This window comes from Adiantum capillus-veneris, chromosome 13, assembly GCF_014529385.1.
Source record: "Adiantum capillus-veneris isolate H3 chromosome 13, ASM1452938v2, whole genome shotgun sequence".
NCBI classification, from domain to species: domain Eukaryota; kingdom Viridiplantae; phylum Streptophyta; class Polypodiopsida; order Polypodiales; family Pteridaceae; genus Adiantum; species Adiantum capillus-veneris.
In genome coordinates this window covers 10,826,708-10,841,589 of record NC_140943.1, presented here as the reverse complement: position 1 = coordinate 10,841,589, position 14,882 = coordinate 10,826,708, and the positions used below count along the sequence as shown (strand labels likewise).

Sequence of the window (14,882 nt, the reverse complement as noted above, 5' to 3'; positions counted from 1 at the left end):
TCTAGGGGCACTACAGCTTTTGGGTGCTAGTCTTTTTTATAGTTGTTGCTTTTTGGGCTTGTGTGGCTTTAGATATGAGGCATCTCTTCTTCTTCTTTGTCGGTGTTGTCCAAGTCTTCCTCATCGAAAATCGTCTCCACCTTTGTGTATTTCCCACAGGCATCCTTAACGGTGCCGTGAGAACCATATGCAGTGCCATGAGCATGGTACATTTGAACTTCATATGTTGCCTTGTGATTCGCGGTGTGTTTTGCGGCAGCTGCACTTTGAGATGGGCGGACAGTTCTGTTACGGTTCCGCTTCCACTCTCATCCAATTCAAAGCTCAAGTAAGTATTTTGTGTCGTCTTACTCTTCTACAGTGATGAAGCAATTAATTTATGGTAGGTGTATAGACCGGTGCAGTCATGTCGTGTCAATTTTTTTTGATGATGAAGGCTTATGGTTATGTCTTTTTAGCATAATCAGGGTATTGGGGCTGACGATATTGTGCCTAGGAACTTGTATTGTGCCTAAGAACTTCCATGATAAGAATGTTTGCAGCATTCTGTCTGGAAAGAACTGAGAAGCGTGGTGATCCTAGTTCACGAGAGACATCTGCATAGAGGTAGTGTGGCTTGGATGTGATGGCTAAATTGATAGATCCAGTGTGGGCTTAATGTGATATCTGAAGTCCAGTGCGGACCAAGATGAGAAAGTGAATGTGAAACGTCATCTAAAATCCAGTGTGGATTAAGATGTGAATGTTCAGTATGAACTACGTGATTGTTGATTGTTGATTGTTATATGAAATCCGGTGAGGATTAGGATATGTGCCAGTGCATGCTTTGCGAATGTATTGTCTTAGTGGGGATGGTCATTGGCATGTCTACATGGAGTATGTGTCGACTGAAAGATTGGTTTTGTGTGTTTTTAGGTGTAATCGAGGGAGATGAGGGGTTGAAGGGGGGGGGATGTGTCAGAAAGTGCTGAGGTGGCATGACAATATCGGACTAGACAGAGTATAGCTGAATCGGAGCAGAGTTTTTGGGGCAGATTTTCATGCCCAACCCCATGAGCAGCTGCCTGTATATGGAAGCGCGAATTGCAAGTGCTGATGCGGCATGTGTATAGATTGCTAACGTGGCCGTGTACGGACAGGGCTGACTGCGCTTTTGCGCTGGAGCTGCTTTTGGGCGCCAGATTATGAAAGGAGATGACCATTTGTTGATGACAGATTATTTATTTGCTGATAAATACGACTTAATAGGACATGTATACATCTGAAGGAGCATGATTGGAGGGTGCTCTCCTCATGTTTCTTTTTGGACTATGGATCTCGTTTTTGTTGTGTCCTCTAGTCTTCTCCACTATGATGTGGTATAGAAAGTGGATCGATTGGGGTATAACTCGTGTATATGGTGCAACGATCTGTGGGGAAGTTGGGAGAGAGTGTGTGTGTGGAGAGGGGGGGGGGGGGGGGGGGGGTAGGGCGCGGTGTTGAGCGGCAGAACATTGGAGTTCTTAGGCTTTAACGTTTGTGGTATATGGGGGTCAGGCACAAAGTGTCTCTAGGCTGCGATGCTCTCTTCGGTAGATATCCTAGTTTACCAACCTGAAAGCCAGAGCCAGACCTGCACGTACGGACGGGCTGGCAAAACGTGGCAGAAAATGCGCTGTGGCTGGCTTCACGCTGACAGTGTGCGGAAGAGCTGACGTTGCAGGCTGGACGCTCAGATGCTTTTTGGGCTTGAGTTATAGAAAGTCATAAAGGCCTTGACTTTCTGCGATGTTTTGGGCGCCAGGTTTGTTGAAAGCAGTCAATTCGTGTGCTTTTGAAGCACTTGCAAAGCCTCTTGTTTTTATGCATTTCTCAGCGTAGTGATACCCACCTGGTGTTTGAAACTTTATTTGTAGTTGCTTTTGATTGTCTGCTGCACATTCTTATGGTATTAAAATCCTCTGCGTTTTTGCAGTGTCTGGAAATGGTTATGGCATTGAAATACCTGCAGTATTTGTTTCCAAAGAAGCTGGGGACATATTATCGCAGTATGTTGGGGACCTAAATGCTAGATTGTATATTCTTCCAGCACTTGAGAACACCGCTTGGTCAGTGATGGCAGTCTCCTTTATCTCACTGCTTGCAGTTTCAGCAGTTCTTTCAACTTTTTTTTTCGTTCGGAGGCAGCGCCTAAGACGGGATAACTCCCAGCTTCTTTCACATGATTCTCCTGCACTGACTAAAGGCGACCTTAAAGCTTTTCCTGTCTCTGTTTTCAATAGAAAAGATAACATGAACCTTGAGACATGTGCTATCTGTCTGGAAGAATATGTCGATGGTGAAAAGCTCAGAGTACTGCCATGCAATCATGGTAAGGTGACTGCTTGACGAGCATTTATGTACCAATGGGTAGCGCTGATGTACTGTCTTGTGCAGAATTTCACGTGTCATGCATAGACCAGTGGCTCACAACCCGCAGGCCTTTTTGTCCCATCTGTAAAAGAGATTCTCGCAACAAGGATGCCAAACCAATTCCCTCAGAGTCTACTCCACTCTTAACTGCTCCCAGGCATGCGGATCCATCCAACACATCATCCTCCACATCAGCATCGGCCAATGACTCTGCAGGTAGATCTGCTAGTACTTTATGAAGCAGGGTTTAGTCTCGCTTTGGTCGTAACTCTGCATTTACAAAATTGGATAATGCAGGTGAAATCTGCTAGAACGACTAGTTCAGAGAATCTGCCCAAGCATCTACAGTGGCCTTTTGGTCCCAAGTTTGAGATTGACGCCAGATTGTTTTGCTCACTTTATTGGCTAATCATACTTGGTGTGCAAGTATTGGATTGTCTCAGGGTTTGATATGTATGATAGAATTTTCTCTGAGAGGGTTTTATGTTTACAATTTTTTTTGGCCTATCCTGTATATCATAACAACAAAGTTCAGAGGTGAAATTCGTAATTACTTAAAGCAACTTGTGTGTGTAGTGAGCAGGCTGGAATGCTTGAAGCTTTGCAAGAGTAACTAGGGTTGTGTAAGTTATGATACTTTTTCTCGCTGCTTGCGTATGCGATGCCCCTTCCATGCATTATCTTATTTACTTGTGACTCAAGAGTGCTTTGTTTCGGACTTAAGTGCATGCGTAGGCTGTCTTCGTGCTTTGTCAGGTAATGTCTCCTTTGGCTTCTGACAAGGTCTCTCTCTCTCTCTCTCTCTCTCTCTCTCTCTCTCTCTCCACACACCCACACACACACGCAAGTGACATAGCTTATGCAGGTTTTAAACGTGTCCATGGAGTCAACTTATTATTTGATGTTGATGTAAAAGGAGCATTGAATGAAGAAAGACCCTAGTTTATTTGGAGAGGCACATAGCCTAAAGAATTGCAGAGCTACAATGCAAGTTGTGTATAATGCAATTGATAAGAAGGGCACATGGTATTTATATTGTCTGCCTTCGTTCGAGAAGGCCATTAATACAAGAAGTGTAAGCCAGATGGTAGCATTTGCACAAGTATATATTTGATTTTGATGCGACTTTTGCTCCCTCTTGTTGTATGTTGATAATTTGTATTGTTTGGGTACCATAGAATAAAGTACTCCTAATGGCTTCAAAAAAAATAAAAAAAATCACTACCTACCTAGTGCAAGAACACGCTAAAAGAAAAATAAAGGAGAAAAGAAATACTAACGTACGAAGTCGACCACCTCTTTACATGGGCACAAAAAGTCTTTTGACTTTTCACCTTCATGTGTCTTCTCATTTCCTAAACTCACCCTTCACTTACGCACTTAACATGTTTTGAAACGTTTTTTATTTTTCCAAGATTGGGGATACCTAATGGTTAGAGAAGTCATCAATTCTTGATATTTTAATCGTAGTCCTTAATGATGTCACCTCAATATTCCCAATCCCTATTGTTGGGTTTTTGTCGCTTGTGTGTAATGCCATGTGCTATTAAATACTTTGCAGAAGCAAGTGGTTGTAGGAGCGTGGAGGTATGGGATTTCTTTGGTGGCTACTCTATTGGCAAAGTGTCTACCTTTACGGATGAATATCCCAAAAGCACAATGAAAGTTGTCTAATAAGTTGTTGGCACCTACTCATTTCTCTTCCCTATGTTCGCTATCGTTGCCACGGGAGGAATTTGAATGGCCTATCAAGACTTGGGTAGATTGGATTCAAATTGTGGCAATACTCAAGGAAATAGAAGAGTTGCTTAGAGACGGCATCCTAAGCACCATTTCAGTTAAGGAATCTAGAGAAAAGTTTGTCTCTAAGAATAGTCCTATAGGACAATTAGACATAGGGCAATGCCAAAGCTACTCATTCGTGGTCTCACCAATTGCTTTGTTGTATCATACAATTAGAGTTAAACTGATATCTATTGGGAAATTTCAATTTAAATTCTTGACAATGTCTACCATTTATGTATCAAGTCGAAGATAAGTTATAATAAGTCAATAATGAAGAAGGGCATTGAATGAAATTGGTTGAAGCAACTCCTTAAGTTAGGGTCCCACTTTAGAGAGATTTTCTTTTGTGATACTTTTTGCTTAGAGAGATTTTCTTTTACAGTGATACTCAAGACAAGTGATGTAGAGGACATGAACGCAAATTCAAAGTATCGCTCGCTCCATTTGAAGGAGATTAAAAAGGTGGGCAAACCCATGAGTGGCCATGGTAATTGGGTTCGACTACGAGGCTTGTGAGCAAAGGTGGGCTCAAAGAGGTGAGCTAGGGGTCTATTTCACATGGTGTCATGTGAAATAGACACCATGTTATTAAAGGTCGGGATTTGCTTCTTTGGGGGGGGGGGGGGGGGGGAGAACCTCATCCAAACTCCTTTTTTTAAAAAGTGTGTCCTTGCCATTTTAAGCTTGTGCTGACACTTCTCGAATCGCACCACTTAGATGTCATGACCAGATAAAAGGGACTTTCTATAGTTCCACGTTAGTTCATATTCAGTGTATGTAAAGGTGACGACATATCCATCAATAGTGATGGTGTAGTAAACTCAAAACCCTTGGTCCATGAGAGGATGTTCTAAGCTTTTTCCCCCTTCTATTGGTGAGGCAGTACCCCTACAATAAAATCACACCTTATCTCCCTTGAGTCTTCCCCTACCTTATGTCAATCAAACCACCATTAATGCAAACATTTTGCAAAGATTATATAGACAAAATCCATCACTTAGCAATGACAAACTAAAAAACTGTCGTGTGAACAAATGGCGCACCCCTACCAAAAATGTTATGAATTAAGGGAAATAGGAAGCATGCTTTCCTCAATCATGCAAGTTGAGAAGTACATGCAAAACAACATCACAACATAGTAAAACAAATTTTTAAATGAGAAGGATAGGACATGGGCATCTAATTCCTACAAAGATTCTACATTATCAAAAGAATGTATATACAAACGTATGAAATAGAGAGCATGTATTAGTTTGAGCTACAATGGTAGGTTCTATGCCCTATAACACCAAAAATCCCTTGCCTTTGGATATAAATAGAGGATGGACCTACACTCCAACAAAGTTGTTGAGTGAGTGCAATGAAAAAATGAATGAAAGAGAGAAACGAGAGAAACCCGATCAGTGAGGACATTTCCAACTCTGACTAGCTTTAACGAGAGAATTAAGCAAGGAATATTGTTCTCAAGGGTGCACAAAAATTTCCTGTGAATAAATGTACCATAGCTAGACACATAGTAGGCGGCAACAAACAATTATAAGGTGATCATAGTAATAACAGAAAATACTATTTCATATAAATAATAGATAAACTAAAACATCTCAATAGTGCAACAGGCATGTGTGTATATTGAATTTGGGGCCAATGGCAAGACCAATTACATGTGGATGTACAAGCAACTGATGCCTCACGTAGGTGTGTAGACTATGTGAGCAACTGGAAGACCACAACGAAGGTATCGAGGATTGTTTACTCAACATGGTTGGATCCTCTATAGAAAGTAGTTTTTTACTCAATCGAAATGGATGGTTGAATTTAAAGCTATCATACATCGTGGTGGGAAAAGTCACAAAATCAGAGCGTCAATTTATAAAGAATTTCATATGCCTATAACTTCATTTTGCTCGAGAGGATAATATCCAATGCTCATTTGAAGCCTTGGCATTCAAGCCCTTTATTGTCGCTTTATGCCAGGATACATAAAATGGTTTGGTTCAGAGAAAGGGAAAATCATGTGGTGGCATAGAGATTTTGGCAGAATGGAAGCTAGCAAATGAGGCTATGTAGATTTTGGGATAAGTAGTGAGGGTTATCGAAGCTCTTGATCCAGTAGTGAGGACTGGACCAGGCCTTATGGATCGTGTAAAGCAAATCGAGATTGAAAAAAAGTACATCTAATGGCTGGTGCACGTCAAGAACAACCTCTAGAGGTGGAGATTCAACCACATTGATCTCCTCTATCTTTACACTGGTCTTTGGAGCGTCAGACCTCACAATAGCTTTGTCCTTTTCACGTTGTAAAAGACGGCAATCTTTCTTTAAATTACTGCGGCTACGACTACGTCCACATCTTTGCCTAAGGTGATTATGGCCACTTGCCATATATGCATCTCCATGCCCACCACTATCGAGAGATTGACGTCTAATCTCTTCAGTCTCAGCAGTGCACTAGTAACATCACTAAACTTCAGTTTATCGCCTAATACGGAGTTACTAATCGCAGTATTGAATGTATCCTAGGAAGAAGGCAAAGAGCATAGCAAGAAAACGGTCTTCATTCATCATCAAAATTCAGCCCTTCTGATGTCACATGAGAAAATGTGCTATTGAACTTGTTCAAGTGTGCACTAACACTGCTACCGTCTTTCATATTCAAACACATAAGTTTCTTCATCAAGAAAGTTTTGTTAGAAGCACTTTTTCCATCCTAAGCTGCACATAGAGAGTCCCAAATCTTTTGTGTTGTAGTCTTGTCCATAATTGTGAAGAATATTGTCTCACAAAGATGTAATCTAATTGTGGCCATAGCACGGGCATCCAACTCTTCCCACTGATCATTAATGTAAGCATTCTCTCTACGCTCTTTCAATGACGATGCCAGCTTGTTGACCAAGACATCAAGTATATGTTGCTTCCACATCGTAAAGTTTGTGCCATCAAAATTTTTTATGTAGTAGTCTTCCCTTTGCGAAGCACTATTAGCAGCCATAACTCAAGATAAAATGACCAAAGATTTATGGCAAAAAGTGATGGGAGAATTTTGGTAGAGTTTTCCCTAAAATAGGAGTAGAAAATCAAGACAAAATGCGGCAGAATCACTGGCTATAAGTAGTCAAATGTGTCGGGAATGCATATGGTCGACTCGTAGGAAAAATTTGACAGGGTCTCCTCAACAAAATCTCAAACCCGACAATACAAAATCAACGCATAAACTAACAAAAGGGGTTGATGCCCCGTGCACGTGCGTGCAAGAAAGGGGGGAAAGGAGAAGAAGAGGAGAGCTAGAGGTTTGAGGGAAACACACAGCTATGTAGATCTTAGATTGTGTCTCTTTATTGCACTTTTTTACATAGAGGAATGTCAAAAGGGTTAGTAAAGTTAGAGTGTGGAGGGAGTCTACACGCGGGTTGGAGGCCATGGCAGCCTTTACCCAAGTGTAAGAGTTGATGATGCAGAAGGCAGAGAGAGAGAGAGAGAGAGAGAGAGAGAGAGAGAGAGAGAGAGAGAGAGAGAGAGAGAGAGAGAGAGTTCTGAACCAACCAACCATGGAAATAAATTAATATATTCTACAATGGGGGCTAGGTGTGCTTATATACTCACCTTAGCATATAGCCCTACCCAAGATTTGACACATAGGTAAAATAAAGATGATGAATGAAGACCTAAAGCCAAAATAAATATTGGGATCACAATGGGATGTTCACTTGAGATGCTATAAACTTTCGTTTTTGCAAAACTCACAATTGTGAGTAGATTATATTATCATAACCAAAAAACTATATAAATTCTTGCCATGCTCGTGACGAGCCATGACAGCTTCAAACGGTCATAGCTACATCAATTGACAAGGGAGCCATCCCATGACAAGGGATGAGTCCGCACATTTACCCATGTAACTTGATCATTGCGGCGCCCATGGCCCTATTCCACTCATCAGAGTTTATTTGTTTTCCAATGGCAATGATCCCCCCCCCCCCCTCTGCTTTCTTGGATTATCTTCATGAATTGGTGTTCTCAAAAACCCGAGAGTTCCTTGTCTTCAAACATGTGTTTGAAGTAGAAAAATCTCACAATTTGTGTTGTGATGAGTAGCGCTTGGCCCTTGATCACCTTCTCTCCAAGAAGAGATCATTATTGAAGAATCCTATTTTCCAGGTCTTCTGAACCCATTTGCAAATCTTTCCTACTAGGCCACACATCGTGGGGCACTCCTTAAAAAAGTGAAGGAGGTCTTCACTAGCCGTTTTGCACTGCGAGCATCTATCCGAACCAATTCCCTTGGTGAGAACCTTCACCCCAGTCAGCATGGCTCCCCATAAAACCTTCCATATGAAGACCTTCATCCCATGTGGCCATTGCGGATGCCAAATGTTCTTTACGACTATCTTCCATCTTGACTACGGCAAGTGTCCCACTGCTTGTTAGTCAGAGAGAACCAATCCTTCGAATCTACCAAGATGTCAAGTCTTTAGTGTTGTTCTTCCATAGTAATCTCTTTACTGGTTTCAAGAACTCTTTCCAGTTGCATTTGGCTAGCTTGAGCAATGGACCATTAAAGGATATATAAGGGAGCATAAAGGAATTGATTACCTTAACTCTGCTCAAAAAAGGGAAAAGCACATACCCCCCCTTCCGCATCTTGTCCCTTACTTTCTCCATAATCCATATGAAGCTTTTCTTGTGGGTCACGTCCACTTGGAGAGGGGCTCCCAAGTGCCTAAAAATCTTCCCGTTTGACACTATCTCCCCAGACCACATTCATAGATCAAATGAGTCATTCTCAAAGAGAGATCTATCTTGATTTTTCAATACTACACTTCAACTTTGATGTTAAGGCATATGTTTGCACAATTTCAAGAGCTTTCATGATGACCTAAGGGTACGCTTCAAGGAAAAGTAGGGAGTCAACCACAAAAGCTTAGCAAAAGGTTGGTCTTTGTTATGTAGAGTAAGCCCTTGAATCTCCCCTTTGCACAATTTCAAGAGCTTTCATGATGACCTAAGGGTACACTTTAAGGAAAAGTAGGGAGTCAACCACAAAAGCTTAGCAAAAGGTTGGTCTTTGTTATGTAGAGTAAGCCCTTGAATCTCCCCTTTAGCAATACTCTCTCTGAGTGAAGTTACCATAGGATTGTGGGTGCATTTGAGGTCAAATATCAATAAAACAGGGTTTCCCACTTGCCCTTTAGATGCTATAAACTTTGACATTGGTTGGCCGCCTCCACTCTCATTTGGGACAGAGACCGGATACTGGAAAAACACTGCCTTGCACTGGTCTCCTTGGAGTCCCATTTTACAAGGTTTTGTTCCGGATCGCCATTGGATCGAGATTGCAAGGCGACTTAACAACAAAGGGTCTGGAACCCTAGCCTCTTTGTGGAACCATCAAGAAGGAGGATGGCTATCTCTGGAACCATTGATAGAGGTGAATAGTTTATCCCTCCAAGAAGAGGTCCTTGTTGGAAGAATCTTGAACCTCATTTCTCATATCTTCCTCCCACCTTGCTGCACATAAGTCGAGTGGAAGGCGTGGAAGTGGCTTGGGGGGAAGTCACTTTGTTCTCCCTCAACAAAGACTGTATATGAGAAGTTAGCTTTCTCTGAGCAGTGGGTTGGGCATCTCAATGTTACCATATGATGTGTGTGAATACAATTAGGACCACCGGGGCATTTTTTTTCCCTCACCGGGAGATTTTCTCCCCCGTGCATTGTATATACGCCCATCATTCTAGGGCTATCTATCTTTCCATTGAACACTAAGCAAAACACTCTCTATTGTGTGCCTTGATATTCCTTCGTCTTCTCCAAGCTGTGTGTGTTTTCCTGCAACGCAATTGATATCAAAGGAGGTTGCGTTCGGGCTTAGTCGTCGGCAGCTCCAACACATGCCTACTCACTTTCTCCAATTTCTATGAGCTTTGACGAGCGTTCATAGGTCCACAATTTTATTGGGTAAGCTCGAAAAGCTTAGTCTGCTCAGATTTCTGATTCGGGCTCATTACGGCCTCCGTTTCCACTACATGCAGTACTGCGCAAGCTAATTCATCATTTTGTGCAAAATTTTTGTCAGTGTTGTTTTTTGCATAACAAGTCCCTTACAATCTTCTACGGTTTGTGCTATATAGCACGTATTGTTCTCGCATTGTTTCTCCTCTTTTTCGGCAGTTTTCACATCAGCTCTGCAGGGCATTCGCCATGGCCGACAACAACACGATGTGTTCAAGATGTTTACTGCTGAGGACAGATTGGATGGAAACAATTACCCTATGTGGGCTTAAATGATGCAACATTTTCTTGTGTCAAAGGGTGTCTGGAATATTGTGTTGGGCATTGATGTACGTCCTAGTTCTGAGGATGTAGGCGATCTTGAGGATGTTGCAAGTCCTGCCGCAAGGATCGCTGCTGTTAGAGTTGTTTTGCGTAGGCTCATGCATTGATTGCGTTGTGTGTGAAGCGGACTATTACTCCTCACATTCATTCAAAAAAATCTACAAGACAAGCTTGGGATATTCTAGCTAGTCTTTATAAGTCGCCATGAGGCAAAAATTGCATTTTTGCGTAAAGAGCTGGAGTCAAAGATTATGCATGAGGAAGATGATATAGAAACTTTCCTTGCTGGTGTCAAGGATATCAATGAGCAACTTATTTCTGCAGGTGAAGTCATTTCACACAGTTCCCTTGTGCAGACAGTTCTTGATGCCTTGCCAGATTCTTACCAGACTTTTGCTAGTACTTGGAGATTTATGACCCAAGGAAAACCTGAAGTTGTCAAGTTGCTCCAAATGCACATGTGGGGTATTTTGACAATGGTTCTACAAAGCACATTACCTTACATCATGACTTGTTCACCTCTCTTGAGCCTGTCCCTCATGGAAATTCAATTACTTGTGCCAACAATGCCTCTTATCCGGTTCAGGGAGTTGGAAATATTGTGCTTACTGCTACAAATGGCAATTCTTTCACACTTGTTGATGTACTTTATGTACCTGGGATCAAGAAGAATCGTTTGTTTGTATCTACACTTGCTAGACTTGGTCTTGTAGTCAAATTTGTGGATGAAATATGTACATTACATGATCTCAATTTTTGTGATGAAATTATTGCATCTGGCATTTTATGCCGTGGGCTGTATAAGCTCACTTAGTACGACAAGTGTGGGTAGAATTTTTCAAATATGGTTGTGGATTCAAAGGCTATTTTAGATGCAAAACTTTGGCATGCATGTTTTGGTCATCTGAATTTTGCCAGTTTGCTGCGTTTGCAAAAATCTAATATGGTTGCTTCTTTGCACCTATCAAACATGTCTGTGAAGGATGTATTTTGGGTAAGATGCAGCATTCTAAGTTTCCAAGGATGGTTCAGTTAGGGCCACATGCAGGTTGTAGCTTGTGCATAGTGATGTTTGTGGGCCCATGCAAACTCCGTCCTTGGGCAATTACCTTTACTTCATGAATTTTATTGATGATTACTCCAGGCGCTTAAAGCAAAGTCCAAAGTATTTATGTGCTTCAAACAATTTCTGGCTACGGCTGAAAATGTCTCAAAATGTACTATGGGCACCCTCCGTTCTGATCAAGGGGGGGAGTATATGTCTTATGAATTTAATAGATTTATGGCTAGTCATGCGATAAAACACCAATGTACACTGCCTTACACACCTCAACAAAATGGTATTGATGCGAGGAAAAACAGGTCACTTACGAAAGTGGCATGATTATGGTTAAAAGTCAAGCTTTGTTGCATTCGTTTTGGCTTGAGGCCATCATGTGTGCCACTTATGTACTAAACCAGTGTCCCACAAAATCTTTGTAATCTATGACTCCATATGAAGCATGGCATGATAGAAAGCCTTCTATTTAGCACATGTGTGTTTTTGGCTGTTTTGCATATACTTTGGTGCTACAAACACAACAAAGAAAATTGGATGAAAAGTCTTTCAAATGTATTTTTGTTGGTTATAGTGCTAAACGCAAAGGTTATAGGTTGTGTCATCCACAAACAAAGTGTATTATGGTTTCACGGGATGTTGTGTTTGTGGAAGATTCTGTTTAGCCCTTGCTGTCATGTGCTAGAGACAATAATGTAAGCTCATAGAACATTTATGACGCTTTGTTGCCTCTTTTCAATGGTGGAAGTTCGAATGTAGATTCAATGACGCAAATGTACAGCCTATTAGGGTTTCTGAAAATGTTACAAATCAGTCTATTACTAATGCAGATGTACATGATGTACTTGATGAGGAAAGGGCTGAAAATGAGCAGGCTAGAGGTATGCCAAAATGGCTGGTGCATACATTGCGTGACAGTAAACTGGATGCACCTTTGTTTAGTCGCACTCGTTCAGGCTCTCTCCATGCATCTTATGCATCATATTGTTATGCTTTGGCTGTGTCTAGCTTACATGATGTTGAGGAACCTCTGTCTTTTGATGAAGAACATAATTCAAAAAATTGGATGGTTGCCATGTAATCAAAATATGATGCACTTATAGAAAATTACGCATGGACTTTATGTGATTTGCCTCCTGGCAAAAAGGCCATTGGTACGAAGTGGGTTTACAAGTTGAAACACAAGCCGGATGGTGAGATTGATCACTATAATGCTCGAGTTGTTGCAAAGCGTTATGCACAACAAAAAGGCATAGATTATGAAGAGACTTTGCTCCCACTTGTCGTATGACTACTATGCACTTTCTATGTGCATTGGCAGCTCATTTTGGTTGGGATGTACATCAGTCAAACATTGTTACTACTTTCTTGAATGGTGGGAAGTTTATGTAACGCAGCCTCACGGTTTTATCAAGAAAGGACAAGAGGATAAGGTGTGCAAATGTAACAAAGCTTTGTATGGGTTGAAGCAATCTCCTCGTGCTTGGTATGAGAAGGCTAACACTCATTTGGTCAAACGAGGCTTTTGTATCAGTTCAACAGAAAGCACATTGTATGTAAAGCGTGAGGGTGATGTACTTATAATTGTGGTTCTCTACGTGGATTATTTGCTGATCACTGACTAATCACTGGACCAAATGAGAGACATATTGCTAAATTTAAGACTGATTTGAATGCTACTTTCAAGATAAAATATTTGGGGCTGTTGCATCATTACTTGGGTATACAGTTTAAGCAGTGTGATGGTGGTGTTGCCTTGTGTAAGAAAAGTAACGTATAGACATTGCTATGTAAGTTTGGACTTGAGGATTGCAAACCTATTGGCACTCCCATGGAAACAGGTTTAAAATTGAGTCTTCATGATGCTAGTGATCCTGCAGATGCCACTCTTTACCAAACTTTTGTTGGATGCCTCATTTATGTATGCAACACGAGGCCGGATCTTCAATTTGTAGTCTCACAAGTCAGCAGATTTATGCATAGCCAAGGGTCTAAGCATTGGCAAGCTGTCAAGAATATTTTTTGCTACTTGAGTGGCACTTTACATCTTTCTTATTGTATCCCAAGGGGGGGATCATTGCCGCCAGATTTGCATGCTTTTGAAAGTCACCAGAATAGGCACCAAAAATTCGTTGTTTTTTCCTCTGCCTTCAATCACCTACAATTAATTTCCCACCAACCCAATGACCAAGTTGTCAAGTCCTACTAAAAGTTCACCACGCTAGAATAGACACAAAAAATTCATTGTTTTTCCCTCTACCTTCAATCATCTACAATTAACTGCCCACCAACCCAATGACCAAGCCATCAAGTCCTACTAAAAGTTCACCACACCAGCTTTGAACCCACCTTGTCCCTGTTATACTTTGACCTTCTTGAGACTACAAACTGAAGCCACCAAAACCGGCAAAATTCATATGTCATCACTCTGCAGGCAGTTGGCACCAACTTCAATTCGCAAAATCTCCATGATCTGTGGACCACCTCATAGATCACTTCAAGCACTACATCCCTAAGAAAAAACCTAGCCCGTTAAACATCTTTTCCTGCCATCCCATCTGTCCCACTTTGGAGCCTTTTTGGCCTATGAAACCACATTAAGCATACATCTCAGCTATCATTTGCGTGCCCAAGTCTTTCACACTTGCTTTAGCCCTTTGTTATGCACCTGTCAACATAAACAACAATGCTTGTGTCCTTTTCTATGGTCGACACACTTTGGTTGCACCATCATTGCCCAGCCCCTTGTTGAACATTCATGTTCAACCAAAAAAAGCCTTTATTCACCTAGAAATTGTAAAACTAGCAAACACCATGAGAAAACCAAACAAAAAAAACTACCATATGTACATTGTCTTATTCCTCCATGTTGCCGCCAAACCTCAAGTGGGTTGCCCCACCCCCTGCATAGCTTGACCTTCTAGATCAAAGGCCTGATTTTTCTCTCTTCCATCCATCTGCATCAACCTCCAACAATGGTTTATCCAAACACATAGCCATCCATGCACACAATAGACCCATAGCACCTTTGCACCTCTTCAAACATCAGCCTGCCTCCTTAACACACCTAGCTCTGCAAACACATTTGAGCCAACAAACACGTATGAGCCTCCCTCCTAACCATCTAAAGTAGAGGTCCTCTCAAGGGAACCCCGTATCTGGCGGATAACATACTGCAATGCTGCACTTACAAGCATACTTTACAACCAAGAATCACGTACCTTCTTTGAAAGCTTGGACACAATGTGGGAATCTCCATCATCTGCCATAGAACATTTCTGCTACATTGATTTCACCATTGCATGATCTCCTTCACATC

At 41.5% G+C, this 14,882-nt stretch overlaps 1 protein-coding gene across 1 annotated transcript in view; it reads left to right on the top strand.

Annotated features, from left to right (window-relative positions):
• LOC147443602 (receptor homology region, transmembrane domain- and RING domain-containing protein 2-like) overlaps positions 1-2,954 on the top strand; it is a 68,252-nt gene extending 65,298 nt beyond the window's left edge. The window contains exons 3-5 of the mRNA XM_086526412.1: positions 1,955-2,350; positions 2,416-2,607; positions 2,689-2,954. Of these exons, the coding sequence (XP_086382538.1) occupies positions 1,955-2,350; positions 2,416-2,607; positions 2,689-2,702 (602 nt within the window). The 3' untranslated portion in view covers positions 2,703-2,954. The remainder of the gene's footprint in view (positions 1-1,954; positions 2,351-2,415; positions 2,608-2,688) is intronic.
• The last annotated feature ends 11,928 nt before the right edge of the window (positions 2,955-14,882 follow it).